This window comes from Ammospiza nelsoni, chromosome Z (genome assembly GCF_027579445.1).
Source record: "Ammospiza nelsoni isolate bAmmNel1 chromosome Z, bAmmNel1.pri, whole genome shotgun sequence".
Classification (NCBI taxonomy): Eukaryota; Metazoa; Chordata; class Aves; order Passeriformes; family Passerellidae; genus Ammospiza; species Ammospiza nelsoni.
This window is the reverse complement of record NC_080669.1, coordinates 42,333,348-42,360,496: the sequence shown is the minus strand read 5'-3', so window position 1 is coordinate 42,360,496 and position 27,149 is coordinate 42,333,348. Positions and strand designations below refer to the sequence as shown.

Here is a 27,149-nt window from a genome sequence, read left to right as displayed (position 1 = left end):
ATTAAGCTACCCAGCTGCAGGTTTTACCCTAAAACCTAATTTATTTTGTATTTTTAGGGGATTTTTGTAATCGCTGGTCACACACCACTGGAGCAGCTGCCTTTGCAGAGGGCAGGAAGGCTGGCTGATAGCAGCTCACCACAAAAACTTTCTGTGACAAAGAAAAGGCTGAGGGGGGAAAAGAAACTAAAAATAATCATGAGACAATAAAAAAATAAAAAATAAAAAGTACATAAACACAAATTTAAAATTAAACTATTTATTTTACTTTAACTAAAAATTCTAAAATTATTTCAAAATAAAATAACACAGTGCTTTTCTTACTGAGGCCTTTGGGTTTATCTTCTTATTTACCCTATTTCTGTGTGCTGGTAGCTACTCATGGAAAATTTCTGCATTTTGCTTGCTTTTTTTGGGGGGGGGTGTTTGAGGAAAAAAACATAATTTTTGCCTCTGTAAAAAGGTGTTGCTTTGGGATACTGTGGCACTGACTAAAACCTGGGCTTAACACCAAAAAACCCTAAGAAAAGGGAGGGGGAAAGGTTACTGTAGGCTGGAAATTGTTGGTGGTTCCATGCAGTAGTCAAAGAATCCCAAACCTGGAGGAAACATAGGTCTAGATGGTGTAAAAGGACACATCAGGAGTGGGAAGATGGGCTTGCAGGTGAAAAAGTCAAAATAAAATAAAGTAACAAAATAAAATTCATTAGCAGCAGGCAGCCAGATGGAAATCCAAATTCTTACCTCATCCTGGGCAGGAGCTGGGCAACCCTTGACCACATTGGATCTCTTTGCCCCAGGATAAAACAGAGACCAAATATTATGTCAAAACCAGCAGAATAAGTCACATGGAGCAAAAGGCATTTCAAGTCACTCCCAGCCCACATTCTGAGGAAGAAACACCAAATGTCACCTGTCTCTTCCCCACCTGCCTGTGGTCACACTGATCTACCTCCTCACAGTCAAAAACCTTATTTAAAGGCTTTTTGAAATGATTATTTATTAATTCTGCTTTTATAGATGTTTAACACAGCCACCAAACCCACAGATGTTTCTACACCTCCAGGTGTGCCGCCTCTTCCTGGCTGCAGGACACCCATTCTCTCTTCACCAAGTTCCATTTACAAGGGAAGGGTGTAGAATACACACACACACACACACACACACATATATATATGTTCATATATACAAACTGAAAAGCAGATAAAAGCCCCGGCCAATACCATTTCCTGGAGCAGATGCAGCTGTGAGGGCGTAGTTCACAAGGCAAGGGGTTGTCCAAGGACAGTGTCACTTTTGGGCTGCTTCTGGGACCTTCTGCGCAACCATGGCTGGGGAAATTGTTTATGCTGATTTAAGGCATCCTGGGGACAGTTCTTCTGCTGAGAAGCATCATGGTAAGTGCTATTTTGGGGAGAAAGTGCTTGTTTCAAATTTTGGGAAGTTTTTTGGATTTGTTTACTTTTAGGTTTGCTTGCTTGCTTCATCTCCATGTTAAGGTTTCCAAGATCATGGAGAACATTGTTGTGGGTGAAATGTCTTCTAAGGTAGCATCCTGGCTTGAAAAGAGGAGAATAAGAGAAAGGAAGGGATGGGAGAGCGTGACAGATATCTGGAAGCCATTTTGCTTCTGAGACTCTTCACCTGGTGGGCAAAATGCATGCCAAGAAACCTAACATGAGCCAACACACCTGGATGGGAAGGAAAGCTGCTGAGATCCTGTCTGGAATCCTGGTGGAAATGAGAGCTGGAGTGACGTTTGTCTCACCAACTCCCAGCTCTAGCAGGAGCTTTAAATTAAGCCAATTTCAGAATGGTTTCCCATCCCCCAAGATCCATCATTGGGTGCCCAAGGATGCTCCTGAGGCTCCTGCAGACCCTCCTCCACCTGAGAAGCCACCCTCACCCTAGACCACATCAGTGGTGATTTACTTCTTTGGAGGAAGCAAAGAAGCTGTAAACTTCTGCTCAAGCTCACCAGCTTGAGAGAGGGGCTTTCTTTTTCCTCTAAACCCCCAGTATTTTCATCTTTCATTTTTTAAAGCAAATGTGGCCTCTTTCAGCACCTGCCTTCTGTCCATGGTGGCACAGGCTCCTTCTCATAGCTGGGGGGCTGGGGCAACTCATCCTGCTGGTCCTGGTGGTGGTGCTGAGTGTATGGGGTGAGTAACCAGCTCTTATCTACATCTCACACTCCAGTGAGCAGCCAGGGAGGGGAAATTGGGGTTTATTTCAACATTTAAGTCTTTGGAGGGGACAAGGTTGTCCTGTAGAGATGCGACATCAAGAATAAGCCCATTCTGAGTAAACCTGGATTATACCCATAGCTATCAAAGAAGAGTGAAGAATACAAGCCATGTTTTTCAGGCTGGCTTAAGCAACTGTATAAGAAAATGAAACCCAGTTTTGTGGGGTTTGTGGTTTTTATCCTCAAATGGCTGCAGCTTCTCACCCCGGATTACTGCTCCAAGTTTTTCAGGGGTCCCCACAGCCAGTGGTGAGAAGCGCTCCACAGCTAGGCAGTGGGATCCAGGGAAGGAACCAAGTGGAGCAGTGCATGTTTTCACCCCTGGTGCGGTATTTCTGCAAGCCCCAAGGGGACAACCCCACAGGTAATCCCCCTGTCAATCTGACTCTTCTGGGAGATGTTCAGGTGAGACCTTTGTGGGGATCTTCTACTGCAAGAAGAGAGACCCTTGGGGTTGTGAGACCACAAGAGTTATTTGGCAAAGAGGAGTCTTGCAAGGAAGAATCCTCTTTTCCATGCAATTTGTGCTGATCCCTCCTCCATGGAGGAGCAGCATCAGCCCTAGGGAGGAGGTTCCTTGCCACTCTTCCTCCACCTCCACTGGCCAATAATGTCCTTGTGGTCACCCAGCCTCAGTAACCTTCCTTCTCTCCAGTGGCTGGTAAAACCACATCGATGTGAAAAACCCAGCAATGGGGAAAGAGCTGGGGTGTGGGATGGGGTACCTTCAGTACCTTCAGCTGGTGGCTGGGGAAGAACCTGAAAGCCTTTCAGAGTGTCTCATGGCTTTTTCTCCCCTTCAGCTTATGCTGGCTGCAAGCTGTGTCCCCAGGACTGGCAGCTTCACGGGGAAAGATGCTACTGGCTTTCTGAGGAACTGGGAAACTGGACTCAAGGCATGAAAAGCTGTGAGAACCAGGACTCCCAGTTGGTGGTGCTCCAGGACAAGAAAGAAAAGGTAAATAGGGAGAAGAAGGCTTAAAAAGGACACAAAAGTCCTGATTTTTAGGTGGGCAGGGAAGAAAAAAGTGCCTATCAACAGGAGGGTTTGGAGAAGCATTCAAAGTATAGGGGAAATTCATGTCTCATGAATTTGAGAGTCAGATTTACTCTGTGAATTTGATTGCCATGAAACCCTCCAGAGGGAGATTTTGGGAGCAACTGGTCACTTCTATTTTCCAGGAGCACATCAAGACTGTTACAGGCAAGAGCCCACCACCAGTGTGGATTGGATTAAGGTCACATCAGAAGGTGTGGAGATGGGTAGACAACACAACTTTCAACCACAAAATGTGAGTATATCCACAGTCTGCTGGTGTAAACAGCAGCTTTGCTCCATTCCAGACCCAATTCATGCTCTGACCCATCTCTCCAAGATGTTGGAGTTTCTGCAAGAGTCTCATATTCCCCCCAGCAAAGTTCTGTAGAACAAAGGTTGGGGAACTGTACCGGAGCACAGTAACCCCACAGCTCCCACCAAACCCATGCAAAAATGTGTGGAGCTTTTCATGCTCCACACGTGGTCCTCATAGATCTTACTGCAGGTACAGCAACTCTCCTCAAATCTGGTCATCCTCCAGCAAGAAATTATGCATGCACAGTGAGACAGTGCAGGAAAAGGGCAGAACAACCCCACCCCACATCTCCTTTTCTGCAAGATTTGGAGAGTTTCCTCCTCTTCAGCAACACAATTTTTGTTTTACAGGCTTGGCACCTCTATGCTCGAGATGGATGAAGGGTGTGGGACACTGAGAGCCAAGGACTTTGAGGTTAAAAGATGTGATGCTAAACACAAGTGGGTTTGCAAAAAAAAGCCTTTCCTTCTCTGCTCTGTGACAGCAGAAGATGGAGAGAAAAGCGATGCCTCCATCTGACAAACATGCACCCCAAAATGCCCACCCCACAGGACACTTGCTGCCAATATTTGGGGTGAAATAGCCCCATCCTCACATTACAGCTTTGCAGCAGATTTCAGGGTTTGCAAATCCTCTTACCATGAGGATCAAGACCAGTTTTGGGGGCACAGATGAACCCCTGAGCTGGAGGATCAGAAAGGCCTGTGCTTTGGGCACAGTGTTGATAGGGCTGTGGCATCAATAAAAGCTTATCAAACTGGTTTGCTTCAATTTATTGAAATAACACAGGCAAGAGCACGAGTGGCACATCATGCAAAGTTCATATATAAACATTGCAAATTTCAACTCAAAAGAGCTTTTATGAGTGACAGATATTGCCTGTATGCATCTCTCCAAGCACAGCTGAGAGTGTCAGCACATTGATGCAAGTAACTGGGTAGATGCAGGCAGCTGGGTTTTGCTCAAGTTTTGAGGATCTGGAGGGGTTTGTTTTTCTTCTGAGTTGTTTTGTTGTTGTTGTTGTTGTTGTTGTTTTTGTCATTGTTTTAGGGTTATTTGTTGCTGTTGTTTTGGAAAGGTTTTCTGTTTTGTTTTTGTTTATTTGTTTGTTTTTTAGGTTATTTTGATTGTGGACTGGGGTTTTATTTGGTTGGTTTTGTTGTTTTTACCAAATTCCCTCCCTTTTTTGGATCTCCTTCAAATGGTAGAGAAGCGTGCAAGATGCAGGGAAACTTCTTCAGCTCTGGATTTGGAGGGAAGGGAAGGGAAGGGAAGGGAAGGGAAGGGAAGGGAAGGGAAGGGAAGGGAAGGGAAGGGAAGGGAAGGGAAGGGAAGGGAAGGGAAGGGAAGGGAAGGGAAGGGAAGGGAAGGGAAGGGAAGGGAAGGGAAGGGAAGGGAAGGGAAGGGAAGGGAAGGGAAGGGAAGGGAAGGGAAGGGAAGGGAAGGGAAGGGAAGGGAAGGGAAGGGAAGGGAAGGGAAGGGAAGGGAAGGGAAGGGAAGGGAAAGGAAGGGAAGGGAAGATTTGGTTGATATTCAAGAATCACCTCCTACAAGATCAACAAGCGCCATCACAACAAGTAGAAGAAGAAAGGCGGCTGGAGACTGGAATGACTATGTTGTTCCTAACTGAACTCAAAAGGAAACACACACCGCAGTGAAAGCTGGGACAGATTGTGCAGGAGGGATACAGAGCTGTAGTGATAGCACCAGGAAAGCCAGGGCCAGCCTGGAGATGAATCTAGCAACATTTCTGCACATGAAGGGTAACAAAAGAGAGTTCTATGTGTAGTTGTAGCAAATAGCAAAAGGAATAAAAGGACAGCCAGGGAAAATGTGAACTCTTCCTGGATGGGGTAGAGGTGCTGATAAAAAAGAACATGGAAAAGTCTGGGATATTCAATACTTCTTTGCCTCCATGTTTTCTAGTAAAACTGTCCTTGAGGAATCCCAAGCGCTAGAAGACAGAGGAAAGTTTGGAACATGCCTGGCCCTCCACAAAAGGAAAAATAGATTAAAGAGAGCTTAAACAAACAGTACATATATAAGTTCCTAAAGCATAAGAAGTTGGACCCACAAGTGCTGGGGAAGCTGCATGATGCCACTGCAAGTTCACTCTTTATTACCTCAAAATGCCATGGCAACTGGGAAAGATTCCTGAAGAGTGGAGGAAAGAAAATGTTACCTCTATTTTCAAGAGTGGCAACATGAAACATCAAGGGTACTACAGGCAGAGCAGCTTCAACACAATCTCTGGGCAGATAAAGGAACAACTAATCCTAGAAGCCATTTTTCCAAACAGGTGAAGCACAACATGGTAGTCAACATGGATTTATGAAGAGGAGGCCATGCTTGACTAACCAGATAACTTTCCACAATGTGGATGATGTAACTGTTTTGGTGGATGATGGGAGAACAGTGGAAGTTGTTTACATCAATTTCAGTAAGACTTGTGACACTGGCTCTCCTAACAGACTCAGAACAGCTGGCAAAATACAGGTTAAAGAAGCATACAAAGAGGTGCATTAAAACAGCTTACCTGCCATGCCCAGACTGCTGTGATCCCTGGTTTAGAGACAAGACATTAGTGGCGTATCCAAGTTTTGGGACCAGCACTGTTAAACATCTTCACCAATAACCATGAGTACATCTTTCAGCAAGTACACAGTACACAACTAGAAGGACTAGCTGATCTATAAGGTGATTGTAGATCAGAGATAAGGTATGATTCAGAGGCTCTTGGTCCAACAGAAAAAGGATGTCAGAGAGAAATCTCTTAAAGAGCAACAAGGATGAATGCAGATGTCTGTGTCTGGGGACGAAAAACACAGCATACATGCTGTGGCCTGGCTGACTGAAGAACAGCCCTGCAGAAAAGGATTTGAGGACTTTGGTGAACAAGCTGACTATGATATAGTGATGCAAGCTGATGGCAAAGGCAGCCAACAGCCTCCCAGGCCACATTAGGAAGGGAACTAAAAGCAATGTGAAGGGAGGTGGTCTTTTGTCTCTACTCATCTCTAAAGCCACACATAGAGCACTGTGTCCAGCTGTGAGCTCCCCAGTACAAAAATAAGACAGTGAAGCACTACAAAGATGACTAGGAGACTGGAACATCTTCCAAATGAGGAAAGCCTGAGAGAGCTGAGACTGCTCAGCCTGGAGAAGAGAGGCTTGGGGGTGCCTTACCCACATGTACACATACCTGAGGGGTTGGAATGAAGAGGGCAATGCCAGGCACTTTTCAGTGCTGCTCAGAGACAAGAGGCAATGTGCACAAATTGAAAACCATGGAATTCCATCTGAATACAAGAAAACACTGTTCTACTGTGAGGCTGGTCAAACACATTGCCCAGAAAGGTTAAGACATTCAATGAGCAACTGGGCATGATTTTGAGTAACAAGTTCTAGCTGTGAGCAAGAGAGTTGGTCTCATGAAATGTTTTCCAATAGAAACAATTCTGTTATTCTGAGATTGTGCAGTTGTCTATGACTATCTAATGCGAGGATATAGGGAAGATTAAGCCAGGCTTTTTTTCAGGCAAGAATAAATGGTGTAACTTTTAATTAGATGGAGGGAAAACTCTTTTTTTACCATGGTGGTGGTCAGCCCAGAGTAGCTACGAATCCTCTGTCCTTGGAAATATTCAAAACTCAACCACACACGGCCTCAAGCAGTTTACTCTAACCACACCTGCTTTAAGGGGAATTTGGACTAAGTGGCCTCCAGAGGTCCATCTCAAGCTGAAGCATTTCATGATTCTCCATGGCTGGATTTAAAAATGTAACTCATAACAGCTCAACATATTTGTGGTAGCACTTAAAATACACATGACTCTTAAATATAGGGTTGGTAAAACATGCATACTGAGGAATACAAGACCAGGACCTAGGCAAAGGCAAGTTACTCTAGCTAGCTATCATTTTAGATTGGAAATGCTGATCACCTGAGATATGTTCCCCTATATATATAAATAATCAGAAGAGCACTGTCCTAGTAATTTTTAGTGCTTTGAAACATTCAGATGGAACACCCCACTGACTAAACTCAAAGGCTTACAGATGAAACCCCAGAAACCTTTTCCATTAACTTGAATGACTAAAAAAAGAATTTGATGGATCTAAGGGGGACAGACAAACATTGCCATATCACCAGGTGCCTCAGCCTACTTGGCCCGTCAGTAAGTGCAAACAGGCCCAGAGATTTCAGAAGGAAACAGGAGGCCTAGCTCAAAAATATGAAAAAAACCTGCTCATTAAATCCTTACCAAATATTGAAATGTACAGATTGGTTTATGTCCAAAATAAAAGGAGAAGGTTAAAAAGAAAAAATATTTTAATGTGTCTTTTGAATTTGAAATTCAGGAATATCTTTTCCTTTCCTAAATATTCCTAACTCATTAACCTGATTTTCACCAGAAATTTGTCTATGATATCTAGATACAAATGCAATAGTAAAAGTAGACTCAAACAGACTCAGTAATAGGTTGTAAAAATTGGAACCAGACCTTCATCCTTAGCATAAATGCTTACCTAATTTTTCCTTCTGTACTGAAGTGGAAGCTCTCCAATAGTTGTCTTCATGCAGAACTCTATTTTTTGGTGCTATTCCCTTGATAATAACTGTTAATCACTGCATATGCATCACTCTTATAATCAGAACACTTCAAAACCTCCATTGAAACTGCATAATCAGAAATTACTAAAGGAGGCATTTTAGCTAAAGAAGCCTTACAGCAAATTCACCAGCAAATAACAGTGGCAGTTTTCCTGTGAAAAGCAGCACTTTGATTTTAGTCTGCTCTTTTAATTGGTATAAACTGTACCAGAAGGGGAACACGATGCACAAGGCCAGCATGTTCCAAACACACACTTGAGGCACTGACCCAGGCACTTGGTAGTGACTTTGACACTTCCTCATAAAGCCAGTATTGTGAAGAAAGGGGAGGAGAAACCCTTGATCTACAAAAAACACATACAGTTTTTAATTGTAAGTAGCAGCTCCTTTTGTACCATGGTGGAGGTGGACTAGCTTAACCCAAAAGACACTTTCTAAAGTGATGTGAAAAAGAAATTCAGATTTGCTTTTCAAGGCAGGTAATGCCATGAAAAATACTGTAAAGACACTAATGAACAACAGCCATTCACTTACCTTAGACTTTGAATTGTGCATTTCTAGAAGCTAGTCTCTTTCTTCCACAAGAATGACAGAGAAATCATGGTACGGTACCTTCAAACTTCATTTGCCCCTACCCTTATGCAAAGAGGATAATATATAAGCAGTAGTGATAAAGAAGGAAAGACGTAAGGTACACTTGGAAGGAAATATGATGACATATTAGTAATTTGAATGCAGAATCTGGCTGGCCCAGACCTAGCCAGAGAAATGAGGTGATGCTGCCATTTCTCCTTCTGGATCTAAGCTAGTTTGAGGGTACCCTCAAATCACCTGTTCTTTTAAAACATGTCACCACCTTCTTTGTCTTCATCAGGTTCTTAAGGACCAAGTTAAAAAATTGTACAATGTAATGTTTAGTTAACCTGAGCATATATTTCTAAATTTCTATTCCAAATGTATGGAAAGTATTCCTGTATTAGGCAGAACTTTGTAACAGTTAGATTTTTTTTTAAGTCCAGTATTTCTATACTTGCAATTTATATATAATACCTGATTTTGTGATGTGAAATAATGCCATTACTAGTTTGTAGAGTAAGCATGAGAACCTTCTGAATGAATCAGTGCAAAAGTGAGTTCACAGGAAAGATGACCCTCCCTGTTCAAAGCTATTGTATGCTGAAATACACTCATATTAATAAAACTGAAGTCAGTTTCATTGCTTCTTTTGCATAATCTAATCCATAATGTAGTGAGAAGTATGAAAAAATAATTATTCTAGGCTGCTGTTTCTCCTTCTGGAAACAATGAACCCTAGAAAAAATAGGCAGTGGGAGGCCTTACAAAAATAAAATACCCCCAAGAGAAGAGTGAGAACAGGCAAAGTGAAAAAAACAAGGCATGTACATGAGATAAAGAAAATGGACAGCAATCTGGCATCCCCAAGGGCCACTGGCACAAAGAATCTTGAAAATCTTTTAAGTGACTGGACCTTTCACACTATCTGTGGAGGAAGGCATATAGCTCAACATAATGTTTTGTTATTAGATCTTCTACCAGCCTACAGGGTGTGACTAACAAATTTAATTGTTAGGATGGCCTGTACTTGGAACATTCTCTCAGCACTTCTATATTCAAAAGCGCACAGGAGCACTCCCCTCTGCTCAAGAAAATTAAAAAGAGAGTCAAACTCCATTCCACACAAAATTGCCACTGCCACTCCAGTCCCTTCTTCAGACACGTATGATAAGCACTAGTTTCAGGCAACTTACCGGAAAATAAGGAGAAACTGTCATCGCTAATTCTCTATCCATATCACAACAGGCAGGAGTCAGCTTGCATTCTGGGAACAGAAAGTCTCCTGTACTCCCTTCAAAAAATGCGCAGTCATCCTCTACTAAAAGAAGAAAGAGACACCTATCAAAAATAGCTGTCAGGGTTGTTATATAGAATTGCCATTGCTGTGCAATGAAAACTTCATACATTTATAAATGTGAATGAATGAGTGAATGCTTTTGACAGAATGCTGCTCGTCTCGCGCACAGTGATGCTTTCAGAAGCAGGTGGTGGTTGGAACATTAGTGGGCCTAGGAAGCGTGGTACAAGAATGGCACATATTTACAGGATTAAGAATCCTGCAGATGTTGGAAATCAGCATACTGTCCTTCTCTGTTGTCAGGGAACATTTCAGTTTGCATTCCTGAACACAGCAAACAAAACCAGAGAAATACAGCAAGCCCAAACCATTTGGTCCTGTATTTGTATATAGGAAAGAACACAACAACATCAGGGGTTTTCTGCCTGCTTGACTAAAAGATAACTACTTCTCCAGAAAATGGCTTATTCAATATATCCCCAGAACTCTTACTTTGCTGCAGCTGATTACTTTGTTTTCTGAACAGGAAATTAAGAGGGTAAGAGGTTGGGAAACCATTTATGTTTGCACTGGTTTTGAAAGATTTGGTTTAGCAGAGCAGTCCTGAAGTTTGATGCTGTCATTAACTTTCAAAGCATTAAAGAAAAGTACATTGGGGATGGACACAACTACAAGACTTGAAGGCACACTACTTATTTAGGTTGTAGAGAATGTCCACAGCTGTGATAGAGGATGTTGTGCTAGTGCATATTTTATAAAATATGTATAAGGCATATGTTTATACACAGATTACTAAATCTTGATCTTGATTTTTCAGTGTTTTCAGTACAATTAGAAACTGTCTCACACAGGGAAAAGAATTAAATATTCTAATCCACCTACTGCAGGAATAAAATAAAAACTTTTGATATGAAATTACAACACTTCAATGTTTGTTCAGCAGATGTGTCATCATAAAGTAGTGTTGAAAGATAATCACCATAATTTTCAAAATGTATTTCCTCCAGAGAGCCAGCATGTAGTAAATGAACATTGTGTAATTTGGCCAACGAGCCATACAGCATGCAAGCAGTGTCCTACAAACTGAGGGTGTAAGTATCCATGCATTACAAGCAAAAAGGTGATGCCAGTCTCTCAAGGACAAGGCACAACAGTCAACAACTTTGGCTTTGCTGAAAGTATGGCATTATCAGTACACAAATCCTAATCAAATGGGGGACCAGTGGAACTGCATGGGAGTACAGCTCAAAAGATAGCAGTGCAGGGACAGATAATAAAAGTTGCACTGATTAACTGGCTTGACTTACATATATGCGCAAAGTTCTGTTTTGTTCCCCAGGGATCTCACTGCTTTTGTCTGAATTCCAAGACTGGGAACTGGTCATCACACTGGTACCTGTGCAAAGTTGAGTGCAGATGATGAAGGAAGCAAGCTATCCTGATTACTTTCACAAGATAAAACATGCTTTATGTTTTATAACATAAAGCATATGAGGGACTCTGCATATGTGGATGGGGAGAAGTAAGGTACCCCAGATTACCATGACCAGATATGATGTACCTGGGATTGTACATACTTGGATGAGGGAGCTGAATCATCCTGGGTTACCATGGCAAAGTCTTGTCAAGCCCTACAACACACTTGTCTTTAGCTCTTTTTTCCCTTCAGAAGCCTATTAACTGTGTTCTGAGTAAAGGAGGTCAGTGCTGCGCCATACAGGTGGCACAGACAGAGAAAGAAAATACTTTCATAAGCTCCCAGCACAGGAGAAAAGCTATATGGCACACTGTCAAGCATCTGGTTTATAAACTATAGCAGAAACTAGAGCCTTCCTGAGGTGTGACACTAAGATGGCCACAATGTATATTCTGCTAAAAAAGCTGCTGCCTTCACTTGGACAGGTTCTGTGTCTTTACAGAAGCGGGGACATGTTCACTTCTAATCAGAGGAAAAGCAAACCCTGCAAACCATGCTACAAGGCTGACAATTTTCAGTAGAAGTTAATAGTGAGTTTACCACATTTGATTGTATTCAAAGTTTCATCTTTTTTAGTTGCACCGCTTTTCTGCCTTTCTAATGGATCCCAGCTTTACAACAACCAAGAAAAACTTTTGTGAGCTTTTGACACTCTGAAAAGAAGGCAATACTAAGTTTTGCCATATGAGATCTGACTTCTGCCGTACCAAGGACATAGGCAGGCACTGGTTCCTCTTGTGAGGAATAGACTTTGCGTTTGTCAATATCTTTTAAATTTAAAAAGTTGAAAGAAGATAGTATACCCCACAGTACAATAAGTAAGCCAAATCTCAAAGCTGCATAATTTTGTAGAGCCAAACAACAACAAGAATTAAAAGAGATGGCATTTGATGGATGAAGGACATGTCAGTACTATGCAGAATAAAGAACAGATATTCTAAAGGGCCAGAATATGGTGATGATATTGTTAAATCCTTTGGCATTACGTAAAAGAGTCTCATCCCTTTTAGAGGTATCAGTCTTTTCCGTCCTGACACACAGAAAAAGTATGCTATGCCCAGGGGACAAACAACCTTTATACACTACACCTACTCATCTGACAGCATGATACCCACAAAGCTTGCATGAAAGTAATCATACAAGAAAATGAGCACTCTCTGTACTAAGCTAGATCACTCTCTTTTTTTTCCCTTGTTTAGGCTTTTATGTAGAGATAATAATAATAGATTATCTCAATTTAGTTTTTGCATCCTTCTCCAGTATCGCTGAGATTTTTGAACCAGGAATAATATCACAAATTACCCTTTAATATATCAGCAACTCTTCAAAGCATAAAGCAAAAAGGAAAGGGAAAGATTACTATCTCAAGCAAAATATCTTGGAAACAAATACCAAATGTACAGGAAATATTTGTTACATGGGGAACATAAAGCATTTTTTTTTATTTGATGTAACAGAATAATAACCAATTTTAGCAAATAGCCTGCAGTTTTAGAACATACATGAATGCTCCATAATCCATGACCTCAACAGTAGCACTCACCTGCCAACCGATGTCCATTTGCCTTTTTTCCATCTTACAAGAACACACTATATGAAGCCTGAAGATGACTATCTAACAAGATGAACTTTACATTTTTGTGTTCTGGTTGAATGTAACCAGAAAACTAGACTGCTATCAGAAATAAGAAGATCAGGATGAAGAAAATAAATATCATGACTGATCCTAACAAATCATTCAAACTATTCAAATCAGAAAAGAATTTTTTTTCTACTCAAGTGTGTATCCACAATATACAAGAAATTATGGAGTAGAAAGAAATACCAGTGGAGGAGGTCCTTAAAATTATAAGGGAGAGAAAGCTAGGGGGCATGACATAAAACTAACACAGTTTCCTTAGTATCCTGATACTAATATCCTTTACAGTAACAAATCAATTAGTATATGGAAAAATATTTACTTGCCTATTACCTGAAGACACAAGATGAGTTAATTCAAATTTTATTACATTAAGTGAGAGATGAAAAATAAAATATAGCAGGGTGTCTGAATGATAGAATAGATGTACTGTTTACACCTGGGACTGTAATCAAAAGCTACCCATACAGAAAGGAATGGAGGAAGAACAGCAAAGGAATGAGAAGAGTGGATAAATGATAGATGAGAAAGGAGATAGATGCAGAGCTACTTTCTACTTTGGTTCCTTAAGTGTTTGTTCTAATATTATTTTCATTATTACTAGAATAGATACACACATAAAAGTAATATCAGGACAGTCGATCTCTGTGATTGACACCTGATGGATTGTAAATCCATCAGGACAATGGGACAGTCAGTGGCTTCTGCTTGAGCTTCTGTTGATTTTAACAGGAATGGCTTGCTCCAGAAAGACAAAAACCTGAAACCCTTTTAAGACAAAGGAATTCCAAGTGAATTAAAGCTAAGGGATGAAAATATTTTAACTAAACATGTGCTTCTGTAGGTATGACTGACTGTTGAAAGTTTACTAGCAATGGCAAGACAGAATGTAGACAGGCCATTGTTATAAATATTTCTTTTCTCTCCTACATCCCCCTACAAGCAATAGATTTTGGCTTTTAAAAGACTGCCTAACCATTAAATGTGACATGACTTGTCAGACTTCAAAATGCAAAACTGCTGATAGAAAAATCAAAAGCACAGTGTCAGGTCAGCCTAGTGTATCACACTAGGTGTCAGGACACAGCCTGTCCTAAGAATGGAAAAATCATGTAATTTATTTGAGGGCAGCTTGCTTATAAAGGCTGACATTCAAGTGGCTCAAATAAGTGCAACATAAAGGGGGACCAACATGTACCAGGTCATGTACTCTAGAAAGACAGTCATACTCATTATGTGAATACATGGATCTACTTTTTCAATTTTAATTATCACCTATTCAAATATCATACTTTCTGTATTTTCCTTTCCGCAGCAGGATCTAAAGCACCTTCAAATATCTATGGAAAAACAGTAAGAAGCAAATAAATTAATTATAACACTCATTAAACAAACCAGCATTCACAGGAACACTTTAATATCTATTAAAAATAATTCTCATATTTTTGCCAAGCTGCCACTGAGCAAAACATTTAGCTAATATTATAAGTTACTGAGTATTTTAGGATGTGATTTACATTTTTTAAGATATGCAATGTTTTGGAAAAAACAAAGCTGAAATTTTATATTCATTCATATAGGCATCAACTTCAGAACAGCCTGTAATTTGTAGGGAAAAAATATCAGGTTTACAGTACCCTGAGTAAAATTCTTTGAACTGTAAACCAGAAGAACCACAAGTACAATTGGGAAATATATGTTTGAAAAACACTTGAATTCTTGGCCAATCCTATAGGACACATCTCAAATTAAAATATTAAAAGCTGTAACTGTAAACACCTTAAAGGACAGTAATTTTCCACAGAAGTTATGGGGAAATTAGAAAATGTAAGGAAGTTTTCCTTTATGTTTCTCTGTATTATGTAAAGTATGTTTGAATGTCATATAAAAACAAAATCAGTTAAGATATCACCTGTGAAATACCTTTTAAGAAACAAATTCAAATTTGTCTGCCTTTAGCTCTTGTCTATTTTGCTACAATGAATTATGTCTTATTCAAATGCTCTTTGCACACCCTGGAGTGAAGTTCTGACCCCTTTGAAGTAAATTGGAATTTTACCACTGATTTTACTTGGGCATAAATGTCAGACATTCTACCTATTTAGAGAAGATGCATTCAACTGCATTCTTCTTGTTTTATTAATATTTGTTACTCTTTTTTTTTTAAGGCATCAACGTCCTTCTTTGAATGACAGGAGTGTTTTCAGACAATATTTTAGCAATAGTCTTTTTTAAAGAGGGTTGACCTAAGCAACGTTTTCTCTAAGAAAATGTGCTACTTCACTGTTTGTCAACACCTACTGATGAAGGTGACAGGCACAAAAAACCCTAATGTGTGGTAAGAAAAAAGATGAACTTATCTAACAAGACGTACTTCATGTGAATTACTTGGTTTAGTAAACGTGTAAGAAACTACTCTTTGGAAGTGGTTATATTTCCCACTTCTGGTCATAACATGGCTGTGGGGTTTCATTGCATAGACATCGAAGAGTCATGTGCTCAGAGCTGCATCTGCCTTGAGACTGGGAAAAGGCATTAATGAGAATAATAGTTCCATGTGTAGTTTTCCACTTGTGTCAAGGACAACCAGAGGGGAAAGGAAAAGCAATCATGCTACTCAAAGAAAAGCGTCTTGAGAGCCAGATGTAAACAATTTTAGAGAAACACACAGGTAGTAAGAGTAATTTGGAAAACCATCAAGAAGACTTTGGATCAAATAGATAAGAAATATACTGTTCCTCTAAACTTGTTGCATACCTGTTTTGCAGATGGCTTCAGCATGGGCTTGCTTGTCAGTAGCCACAGTAGCCTACACCATTTCTTAAAAAACAATCTTCAAACACAACATACATTAACATATAGTAAGGTACAGGAAAAACACTGAGACTCCTCTTATGATCAGTTCCAGGTATGTAAAGGGGCACTAAAACCACTAGTCCATCATTAATTTAGATCTTCATTTACATCATGTGTCTTCTATACAGACAGAAATCTCAACAGACAATAGCCATATTATTATTAGGGCATCATATTGATCCCAGATCAATCATATCTGAATCAAAATAACTTCAATTATCCTCATATAGACTATTGCTGTTACTAATATTAGGTAAGAACTGTCCATGTGGGCGGTGACCTCTCATTACCACTTATGTCAACATTCCAGATCATAAAATCTTAAAGAAATGTAAAGTTCCATTTGAGGAATGGGCCTAATAATGCATCTTATTATGCTGAGATACATGTGAAAGAACAATAACTTATCACTTGTAAAGATAAATAAGATTACACCTGAATTACATCTCATACAAGACTTGAGACATCCACTTCTATCCCAAAACATACAACAAACCAAAGACACCTTTTCAAAGCACACTTTATGAGACAAGAGAGGAGTAACAGGGGGAAGGTATTCATTCTTTTTGTGTTCGTCCAAGATGCACAAACTGAGAAATATCTTGGTTTCTCAGCCAGAAACACACCAGAAAATGTAATCTTATGAAAGAAAATAATACTTTCACATGAAACTCCTTGGTCTAGTCTTAGGCATGTGCACCAGTCCAGGTCTGCAGGACCCTATCTCAGAATGGACTCAGTGGCCCCTGGTGTTATTACTGATAACTTCAAAATGCTATCATTGGGAGTTCTTTCATTTTGTATTTTTGGCTTTTATCGTCCCCTGTAACAGGGACTAAATTTCATAGGCCTTAGCATTACACAGAAACATTTGATTACAAGAAAATGATTGAATGAAAACCATTATTTTCTTTTTCTTCTATCTGATGAGGACTTTTGTGAGCAACATACTAGTATTATCCCTTTGGCCACAGCAGTAATCCTTTTGTTATATAAACAACACACAGCAACAGGTCCCCTACCTTCCCATTTAATGTAAAGTTATCCTGGCGTATTTTTCTTGCAGACTCCACACCTACAACCCCCAAAGAATCAGTCAGCACCTCGTGTTTGGGAGAAGAGCTAAACAGCCAATCCATGGGTAAAAAAGTTGGGCTACAACGAGGGCACATTTTAATCTCTGCAGGGGCGCTATCACAAAGGTATGGCCTCATTATATCCTAACTTCCATTCCCAGATGAGAGCCAAGCTATTACAACACCCTAGACAGCACCCCAGGAGCTCTTAGGACTGAAGGATCGTATATATATGTACACACATACACACACGTGGTTGTTTGCCAGCGCCGTACAGCAGCCTGCAGAGAGGTGAGCGGCCTTTCAGCGGCACGGAAAAGGCAGGATTAGGGAAAGGCACAGGGACAGCCGACGGCACAGGACCGGGCCAGCAGCAGAGACAGCGATGAAGCAGGGAGAAAGGCGGACGCACGGACAGGGGCGCCCGCCAAAGCAAGGGCCGGAGCCGGGGCCGGGGCCGGGGCGGAGCCGGGGCCGGGGCGGGGCCGGGGCCGGGGCGGAGCCGGGGCCGAGGCGGACCCGCGGCAGGGCCCGCCCCGCCCGCCGCGCTGCCTCTAGTGCCGCCCCTGAGGCGCGCCCGCCACTCGCTCCTCCCGACGCGCCGAGGGCGGGCGCTCCCAGCCGCGCTGCCATCGGCGGAAGTGTCGCTACCCCAGTTCCGGCGAACGGGTCGCGCCGCCGGGACGGCACCGGGCATGGCGCTGTGGCTGCCGCGCTCCCGGGACAGCGGCGCCCTGGAGGAGGAGGACGAGGAGCGGACACAGGCTGCCGCCTTCCGCCAGCGCTTGCCGGAGGTGCAGGTACGCCCGTGCCCCGCAGACCCGGCCCCCCGCCCCGCGTCTGGCGCCCGGGAGCGCGGTGTGGGTCGGTGCCGGGCGGCGCGGCCCGCGGAGGGGCGGCGGCGGGAGCGGGGTCGCCGTGTCGGGACGGGGCCGTGCCGGAGCGCCCGCCGGGGCTCCGAGGGCCGGTGGGGACAGGTGGGGTCTGGCGGGCCGCCCTGGTAACAGCTCCACCGCGGGCAGGCGATGCGGAAGGAGCTGGGATGGAGTTATCCCGGCGTCCCCGTGCTCAGGGAGCAGATAGGGAGGCGGTATGTGTCTCTGTTGGCCGGGGCGAGGCGGCGATTTGTAAACGCGTTGTGAGGAATTCTGTGTGGTCTCGCAAGCAGCTGCCATTACGTTACCCTTCCAACGGTGGAATTTTCTTCTTGTTACTGCAGAAATAAAAATGCTGTAATTCTCAAACAAAGTTGGGACAATAAGTTTGATTTACTTGCGTTAAAGTTTCCTTCAGATAGTCTTTCACAAATTGTCCTTCGTATGCCCCTGCCAGAGGCTATCAGCACTGAAGATTTCATAACGTGGCAGTGGAAGGCTGAGGAACTAATGCATATGGATGCATTTTTCTTCACTCTTGGTGGGAAAGGCTTGGCATATTAGTGAGTGTGAATTCTGAGCACACACCTGGAAATAATATAAATAGGGTTGCTTAAGGTGTCCCTTTTCTCTCCCAGCTATGAGTGGTGACATCCTCAACAGATTTGACCTGAAGGAGCACGTGTTTGTGCTGGGCCTTGGCTGCTTTATAACTTAAATACCACTTCTTGTGCCAGTTCAAGAGAAGATGTTGGCCATTTGTTTGGGTACTAATACTGAAATGCAGGCAGCAGTTACTTTACTGTTGTGATCTGACATCGTAAGCCCAATCCTTTCTTATCAGAAGTTTATATTCAGAGTATTCTCACACTTGGCTGCTGCTAATGTTCCAGTCCTAAGACAGCCAGAGGGATTTCAGCTGTGTCAAAAGTATTTTTGCAGTCTGGAGACTATTGCTGATAGCAGCATATGATCCATGATTTTGCAAATAAACTTAGGGTGACTCAAATTGGAAATCTCTTTCTGGAAGACATAGCTGTACATTGCCATGCTTCATCACTTCTGCTGTTATAATGCTGCATATCTAAGGTGCCTTCCAGGTGCATTTTTATTAGCTTTGGGATTTAGGCCAGTCTGCTTCTATAGAAACTGTAAATCAACATTTTTCTCTCCATAAATAGCATGTCTGATTTTCCTCACAGACATACAGCCAAGGGATTGAATTAGCCTGCCAAAAAGAAAGAGAATTTGTGAAGCACTCTGTAGAATGCACATGGAACCTAGCAGAAGCCCAGCAAAAATTTGGTAGTTTAGCACTGCATAATTCAGAATCCTGTGATCAGGAATCTGCTCAAGCAAGGACTGAAGCTGCCGAGTTGAGATGGAGAGAGGAAGAGTGGAGAAGAAAAGAAGAAGCGCTAAACCAGAGAGAACGACAGAATCTATGGAACACAGATCCTGTTAGTAAAGAAGTTTTTAATAAGGTATGACCTACATCATTGTGCATGGAAGCAAGTACTAACCTGTTTTGTTCATTCCAGTTGTTACTTGTCTCTGAGTGTCTTCTGTGTCATGTACAGCACAAAAACACAATATGTCACTCGCCTCTGTGCCTGGGAGGGTCATGGAATATACCATGGAATAGACCTTTCTAGGAGCTGTGCTCAGGCACCTGTAGGACAGGGAGGTGGTTCGGGACATTCAGCACAGCTGCACCAAGGGCAGGTCCTGCCAGACCAATTCTTCAGTGGCCTTATCAGTGTCCTGTGACGAGGCGGTGGCATCAGTGGATAGGTGAAGGGTTACAGATGTCATTTATCTGGACTTCTGCAAAGCCTTGGATGTGTTCTCATACAGCATCCTTCTCTTGATGAGTGGACTGTTAGGTGGATAAGGAAGTAGTTGGTTGGTGGCATGCAAAGGGTCAATGGCTCAGAGTCCAATGGCACAAGGATGGTGTCCGTCAGGGGTCTGTGCGGGGACCAGTGTTATGTCTTCATTAAAATTAAACCGACGGATTGGGTGCACTTTCAGGAAGTTTGCAGATATCAAACTGAGTGGTGCAGTTATCAGACATGAAGGAAACCTTCCAGAGGACCTGAACAAGATGCAGAAGTGGGTCCATGGGGATCTCATGTGTTTTAACAAGGCCATGTGCAAGGTGCTGAACCTGGGTCAGGGCAACCCCCAGTGTCAGCACAGGCTGGGGATGAGCAGATCCCAGCAGCCCTGCCCAGAAGGAATTGGGGGTGCTGGTGGCTGAGAGGCTGGACATGCCCCAGCCATGGGCACTGCCAGCCCAGAGAGCCACACGTGTCCTGGGCTGCATCCAGAGCAGGGTGGGCAGGGAGGGGATTCTGCCCCTCTGCTCTGCTCTGCTGAAACCCACCCCAAAGTAATGCACCCAGTTCTGGGGTCCCCAATACAAGAAGGACTCCTGTTGGAGCAGCTGCAGAGAAGCACTACAGAGCTAATCAGAGGGCTGGAGCACCTTTGCTATGAGGAAAGGCTTGGAGAGCTGGAGTTGTTCACTTGAAGAAAAGAAGGCTCCAGGTAGCCCTAATTTACTTTCATGTGACCTTTCAGTACTTAAAGCGCCTTATAAGAAAGAGGGAGAACATTTTTTATCACAGCCTGAGCTGAAGGACAAGAGGAAATGGCTTTAAACTCAAAGATGGTAGGTTTAGATTGGATGTAAGCAAGATTCTTTTTTATTATTAGGATATTAGGACGCTGGAACCAGTTGCCCAGGGAAGCTGTAGATACCCAATCCCTAGAAGCAAGAGATTGGACTGGTTTTGGAGCAACCTAATCCAGTGGAAGATGTTCTTGCCTGGGCAGGGATGGTTAAAACTCTTTGGTCTTTAAATGTCCTATCTGACCCAGAGTATGAAACTGTTAGTTTGCCTCTAATACTGTCTACTGTAATACAAATTGTTTAGCATGACCTTTTTTTAATAGGAGGATCTTATCTTTGATTTCACAATTTAATTTCAACAGCTATCATTGCCTTTTCCTGAGCCCTAAAGTCACAAGCAAGACACAGTCGGGTGATAAATTTGGTTAACGTTTTGTGAAGGGTCCCTTCACATGCGCTACACACCGAAATACACACTGAAAAATGCACTGAAGGTGCACATGTGACATAAACTACAGTTTTATGAGTGTAGCAAATTAGCATAATTGAGAAGAATGTCCAATTAAAAACACAGATTTTGAGATAATTCCCCCTCTTTGTTCAACTCTCTTCTGAAGCCCCCATTCCTGTCTAGTGCTTTATGGTGGAGTGTTGTCCTTGGTTTCAGAAGAAACTAGATGAGGATTGAGCTTTTAGGAATGTATTTTGTCTTTCTTGCTAACTGAGTAGGTAAAATTGTAGTTATGAATCTATATAGTTATACAATAATAGGCTGCAGAGCTACAAATGGACATGAAGAACATAAAAAAGCAAAAATGAGTTTCTCATCACTATCACATCTCCTAATTTCTCCTGATCCAGACTGCAATGTACATGATTCTCATTACTAATAAATCAGTAAGTTCCTATATGAAAACAGAAGTTTTTCAGAGATTTTAAGGAAACTTTGAAATTCTGTTACTAGGTAAGACACTTTCTGAAAAAAATCTTCCTCAAATATGATACAACTCTAAAATTAGAACATAGACATTTAAATAGTAACATATTAAAGTATAATAACTCCTTTATGTCACTAAACAGTATGTGTGGATTTTATGTGATAGTACAATCTTTCTCTTTCTCTTCCTCAGAGTTTTATTAATCAAAAAAGAAAAGAAATTGAAGATGAGGCTGTGTCTGAACCACTTATGCAAAAACATGAACAAAAGATTAGACACTTCGGTGAGTGTGTTTTTCCAACATCTTGTGGCTCCTACAGAATTTGTTGATTTGCTCCTTCTTGTACAGAATGAATGCTAATAAATGAAAGACCTAAATGACAGACTGTTCAGTTTTATTTTATCAGGACTCCAGGGATATCCCACACCAGTGGGAAAAGGCAGGGACATTCCTAGACATATAAGTCATGTATATAAAAGTGCATGGGTAATCCATGGCTCTTTCCTTTTTTGAAGGAGATTAAGTTAAATGTTTTATTAAATTATTTTCTGTTACTTGTTAATTTATAAGGGTAATGGCTGATTAAATGGACATATTTGTTAACACCTGCACTGAGAGTATGTATGCTCAGAATTGTGTGTTTAAAACTGTACTTAGTTATCCGCTAGGTGTCACTTTAGCTCTGTTGTAATTTTTAAATCCGACTGAGCACAAAGCTGATCTTGTAATGTAATGTAAAATTTCTATGGTTCTCTGAAGTGCTTGCCATTCGGACTGGTTTCATGCTATAGTATTGTACAGCCATATTTGGAATTCTGGAACAATCAAGAATAAGACTGTATTGGCAGAATTCAGTTGTTCTTACAAAGTTGTTTTTACTTTTTTTTTGGCTTCTGGGTGACTTAAAGCTGTTTTAAAGAAAGGGCTTTAAAAAGAAAAGGGCTTTTAAAGAAAGGGCTGTTAACCTTAGCAAGCCTTTCAAGTATCAAGTAAAGGCAAAACACTGTCAAGAGTATGCAAATAGTAGTAAATTGGCACAGGTTCTTTTAAGTACCTTAACTGTTCAGTGTAATGATATTGGAATTAGAAAACATCTCTCCTGCTGTTCATTTCAGCAGGTAAAAAAAGAGGATATTATCTTGTAGGCTTCCTAGCTGAGAGTTGGGCAAAATTACTCTTTGTCTAAATTCAAATTAGACTGTTAAAGAAGCAGTCTTATTACAGAAGGTAATTTTTTTTTATACTTCCTGTGTTCAAAGCCATGTTATTATTTTAATTTGTGATACACAAGTCCATTGTAGAAAGCCACAGTACATTAATGCTTTCTGAAGTCACTTGTTGCATGCTAGCTGCTGCCGAGCGGCAGTGTGGACTTCGTTATTGCATGAGTCCTGCTTCTGGATCCTCTTCTGGCTTCAAAACAATGAAGAACTTACACAGAGTAACTTGAAAACAGTCAAAAGAAATACAACCTGTTGCTTTCTCTTTCAGCATTTGTTTGCTAGAACTAAGATTAGCTCAGGTCATTACCATTGAATTATCTTCAGCCCTGTTGTAATTATGTGCTGATGGACAGGTGAAGCTGTACATCCAGTACCTGTTGCCAATAATGACTGTCAGAGATAGGACAACTTGAAGAAGCGCTATGAGTATTGAGTTCTGATTTTTACATTTGGCTTGTTACTTGAAGTTAGTGCCATGATACTGCCATTCAAAGTTCTAATTAACTTTCCAATACTGGTGGGGGTTTGTTTTTTGAGATCAAACTGTTTGTATAATTAATTTGAATTCTCTAAAAGTCTAGCAAACTGTATCTTAGAAGCACTTTAATTTTTGACAGGTTACAGGTTCTGTTCTTTTATTTGCAAACATTTAGAGGAATTGTGTTTGTTAGAATCACTTAATGTAAATATCTGTCCATAAAATTTTTAAGCTATTTGGTGTTGTAACTAGTAGATATCTGCACCATTTTGTTAGCTTGTGAAAACTGATTAAAAATAAATTATCAGCATTACTAGAAGTGCATGACTGTTATAATCTACTTTTAGTATCTTCAAAGACTAATTATGCTTTCTAGTAGTGCTCTTTCAGCATTGGTTAGATGTATAAATAAAACCCCCAAATTTAGCTGCATGCTATTATTCTGAGTTTAGTAAATTGCCAAGTTGTTATGTATCCTTGGTATCAATACAGGTAACTTCCTTGCTGCATTAAATAATTTATCTTTTTAGAATATCTTAACTGTGTTTCTCTTATTAGGCATGCTGAGCAGATGGGATGATAGTCAAAGGTTTTTGTCTGATCACCCATACCTTGTATGTGAAGAAACATCTAGGTATCTCATGTTGTGGTGTTTTCATCTAGAAGCTGAACAGGTATGAAGATGTTTAAATCTTAGAAGCGCACATTTTCTTATTTGCATAGTAGAAATGTGACCAATTTCATTAGCTGTTTAACTGTTCTTCCAGCCCCCTCTACTTTATTGATAGTGCATTGTCACATTTATGTCTAGTTATAGCTAACTATGAGTCCTCTTGTTTCTGTAAGCATCAGTTCACATCTGCTTAGGAACTGGAACAAAAGGAAATTCTGCTGAATTTTAGAAATATATCTTTAAATCATAACTTTAACTTTTTTTCTTTTTTTTTCAGAAAAGAGCTCTGATGGAGCAAGTAGCACACCAAGCAGTTGTAATGCAGTTTATTATAGAAATTGCCAGAAGCTGCAATGTGGATCCAAGAGGATGTTTTCGTCTCTTTTTCCAAAAAGCCAAAGTAAGTCAACTTGGGTAATAATGTGAGAAACTCTTGATACAGTACAAGTGTTTTAGAAGGGATTTCTTCCAACCATGTGAGGCTAAATAATTTTTTGACTGATTTAGGCTTATGGGAAAGAGTTTTGATAGCAATTATTTTCTAGATAGAACATTTCGTTATAATTCTGGTTCTGCTTAAATGAAAGCTTAGTGAATTTTGCTTGTTGTAGGTGGAAAGCAAAATGCAGGTGTGTCGCAGACAAGTAATAACTAAGTAACAGCAGCAAACACCAACTGATCTTAAACTGGTCTGACTATTGTAACTAATTACAAACGTTTTCAAAGTCTCCCCTTACTGTGAGGCAGCTACATAAAGTGTCCCTTTCTCATGACTGAAATAGGACAATCCAGAGCTTTGTAGGAAAAAGGTGGGAAAACTGAAACTGTGATTTGTTATAGACTGTGTTTAGTTGTTCAAGACTCTAATGGATGTTAATATTACCTAAACTAGTATAGTTAAAATGTGGGTTAGTTTGTGCTTTACTTTTGATCAAAGGGCTTCAACAAGCACCTGTTGTAAGGATACCTTCTGAGTTGGAATAAATTACAGGCTAAAATTAGGTTTGGTTTTACATGTTCTCTGACAAATCAGCTACTTTACTTATGCATATAAATGCTACAGATTGTCTTAAAAAGAAATCTACACGAAACATAACTTTAAATTGACTAACTTTATCCCTGAGTTGTTCACAGTTGTTATTCCCCAAAAGGTATAACATGTCATTACTGCCTGGATTTTTTTTTTCAGCACTGTGTAAGCTTACAATTCAAAAGAACAAATTGCTAAAGAACGAATACTTCATTTTTTTCTTTGCAGACAGGAGAAGGCTACTTTGAGGCCTTTAAAAGTGAACTTGAGGCATTCAAGGCGAGAGTGAGAATCTGGTCACAATCACATGGCTTTCAGACCATGTTACTCCATGATCTCAATGTCAGTCCTGGCTGTGTGGGAGAATGGACATCTTTTTTACAGGTAGGTTTATTATTTCCAAAATTCAATTGAACTAAGGCAAGATTAGGTCCTGCCTAGAGAAGCTGTACCTTTCTGAGATATAAAGAGGATTATTTCTTGAATTGCTAGTGCTTAGGATATATAATGCAGTGTTATTAATACACAAGGCGTTTATGGCCTTTCTTTTTACTTGCTGGAATTCACAGCATCAGCAAAAGTTCAAAAGTATATGTTTGTTCATTGCCTTTACATTTTCCTTCCTAAAATAAACACTGCATGATAAATCTGATCAGATCTTAGAACTGTATTCCCAGTCATCACCAGAAGCAGTGTAGAATCATGGGATCAGTCAAGTAAGTTATAGAGTCATAGAATGGTTTGAGTTGGAGCAGACCCTAAATATCATCTGTTTCCAAACTCCCTGCCACGGCAGGGACACCTTTCATAGGCCGGACAGCCCCATCCAGCCAGGCCTTCAACGCTGCCAGGGACCTCACAACTTCTTTGGGCAAGAAGAGTCAAGTTTAAGGAAAGTCTTCCTGTAAAAGGGTATACTTAGGTGTTTTTTGCAGTTGCAGTTAGGGCCACGTTCTGTAATGAAGAAACAACTTAAAAGATTGTCACAAATTATGTATTAGGAAAGGAGTCACAATTGAAAGTACATGTTTGAAATAATTTGATTAAAGTACCTCTCAGAGGTAGATCAAACAGCTGAATTTTATATAAATGTGCAGTTAGGTGCTAGAAGTATTAAGACCAAATACAAGCTATGCTAGCAAATTAAAAAAATTCTTGACACAGTGACAAAATACTGGTGGAGGATGTTTTCAGATCTTACTTCCTTTCTATTGAAAATTTGTCTCATTATAACATGGACAATGGAAACAGTCTCTGTTTCTCTCTCTCTGTTTCTCCCTCCATCTATGTAATTATGAAGCATTAAGCTGTCAGTTTTTCATCTGTTGCAGAACACAGGAGATCTACAAGGTTCCATAAACAGAGATGTCTGCAGTTTCAATTCTGTGATACAAAGAGATGAAGAAGAATCCAAAATGATGGACACATTATAGTACTTTTAAGACTGAGGCCAAGTACTCCTTTATTTCCCTTTTTTTTTTTTCCCCAAAGAAACAAACATGGCTATTTTCTTGACACTTATTTTTCTGGGTACTGCACTTTATTTTTGGTGTCAGATTTTTGTTGTTTTGATTTGGTTTGGGGGAGGGATTTTGAAGGGTGAGTAATTAAGAAAAAACTTGTAATATTGTTTGAAATGTGCTGCTAGGTTTTTAGTTGTCCTTGAAGAGCAGGGTTCTTATATTGCCGAATGTGAAACTGGATGTGTTTTCTGCTACTAACCTTGCCTTTCATGACTTTAGAAATTAAACATCTGCACAAGTACAATGTTTACAAGAAGCAGCAGATTCTTGGTAGAATCTGCTATTGTCTTACTACAGATATGGATATGTTTTACTCTGAATATTGGAGATTGCAACTGTATTCATGCTACCTTGCTGACAGTATAAGCTCTCAAATTTGGTTATCACTAATAGCAATAAATCAGTATCTGGTATCAGTATTTCTGATCTGAATGGATTAGATTAAAACACTGGCTTTCTACCTCTACTAAGGGGATATAAATGTTATATTGTACTTTCATTAAACATAACTTGGTTTAATCCTAAAACATAACATCACTTGTCTACAAATGAATGCTGAGTTGTATGATTTCTGGGAGTCTGATTCTTTTCTTGTTCATCAGGCTAACTTCAGATTATTTTTTAATACCCA

The 27,149-nt window shown here is 40.8% G+C and overlaps 2 protein-coding genes and 1 long non-coding RNA gene across 4 annotated transcripts; 2 read left to right on the top strand and 1 right to left on the bottom strand.

The window, feature by feature from the left end:
* Positions 1-1,269: 1,269 nt before the first annotated feature.
* Positions 1,270-10,103, bottom strand: LOC132086851 (uncharacterized). Its single transcript, XR_009420445.1, has 3 exons — positions 9,988-10,103; positions 8,753-8,854; positions 1,270-1,404 (listed from the first exon to the last, which is right to left on the bottom strand). It is a non-coding gene; the product is annotated as an uncharacterized LOC132086851 (long non-coding RNA).
* LOC132086850 (killer cell lectin-like receptor subfamily G member 1) lies at positions 1,310-4,355 on the top strand. Of its 2 annotated transcripts, XM_059492787.1 has the most exons (6): positions 1,328-1,397; positions 2,064-2,162; positions 2,472-2,612; positions 3,052-3,206; positions 3,431-3,540; positions 3,954-4,355. In XM_059492787.1, the coding sequence occupies exons 1-6, from the start codon at positions 1,328-1,330 to the stop codon at positions 4,120-4,122; spliced, it is 744 nt and encodes a 247-aa protein (XP_059348770.1). In that variant the 3' UTR covers positions 4,123-4,355. The 2 variants fall into 2 exon arrangements, with proteins under 2 accessions (XP_059348771.1, XP_059348770.1); XM_059492788.1 differs by lacking the exon at positions 2,064-2,162 and having other exon boundaries at positions 1,310-1,397.
* Positions 10,104-17,713: 7,610 nt separating the features above from the next.
* Positions 17,714-26,937, top strand: CDC37L1 (cell division cycle 37 like 1, HSP90 cochaperone). The gene is made up of 7 exons (XM_059492490.1): positions 17,714-17,939; positions 19,217-19,498; positions 21,783-21,873; positions 23,851-23,966; positions 24,243-24,365; positions 25,224-25,379; positions 26,327-26,937. Exons 1-7 carry the CDS (start codon positions 17,835-17,837, stop codon positions 26,426-26,428), a joined length of 975 nt encoding a protein of 324 aa, XP_059348473.1. The 5' UTR covers positions 17,714-17,834; the 3' UTR covers positions 26,429-26,937.
* Positions 26,938-27,149: the final 212 nt, after the last annotated feature.

Coding starts and splice junctions, on each gene's coding strand:
- CDC37L1 (XM_059492490.1), top strand. CDS start 17,835: ATGGCGCTGTGGCTGCCGCGCTCCCGGGACAGCGGCGCCCTGGAGGAG. Junction 19,499..21,782: donor GTAAAGAAGTTTTTAATAAG/GTATGACCTACA, acceptor TCTCTTCCTCAG/AGTTTTATTAATCAAAAAAG. Junction 25,380..26,326: donor AATGGACATCTTTTTTACAG/GTAGGTTTATTA, acceptor CATCTGTTGCAG/AACACAGGAGATCTACAAGG.
- LOC132086850 (XM_059492787.1), top strand. CDS start 1,328: ATGGCTGGGGAAATTGTTTATGCTGATTTAAGGCATCCTGGGGACAGT. Junction 3,207..3,430: donor TCCAGGACAAGAAAGAAAAG/GTAAATAGGGAG, acceptor TCTATTTTCCAG/GAGCACATCAAGACTGTTAC. Junction 3,541..3,953: donor ACAACTTTCAACCACAAAAT/GTGAGTATATCC, acceptor TTTGTTTTACAG/GCTTGGCACCTCTATGCTCG.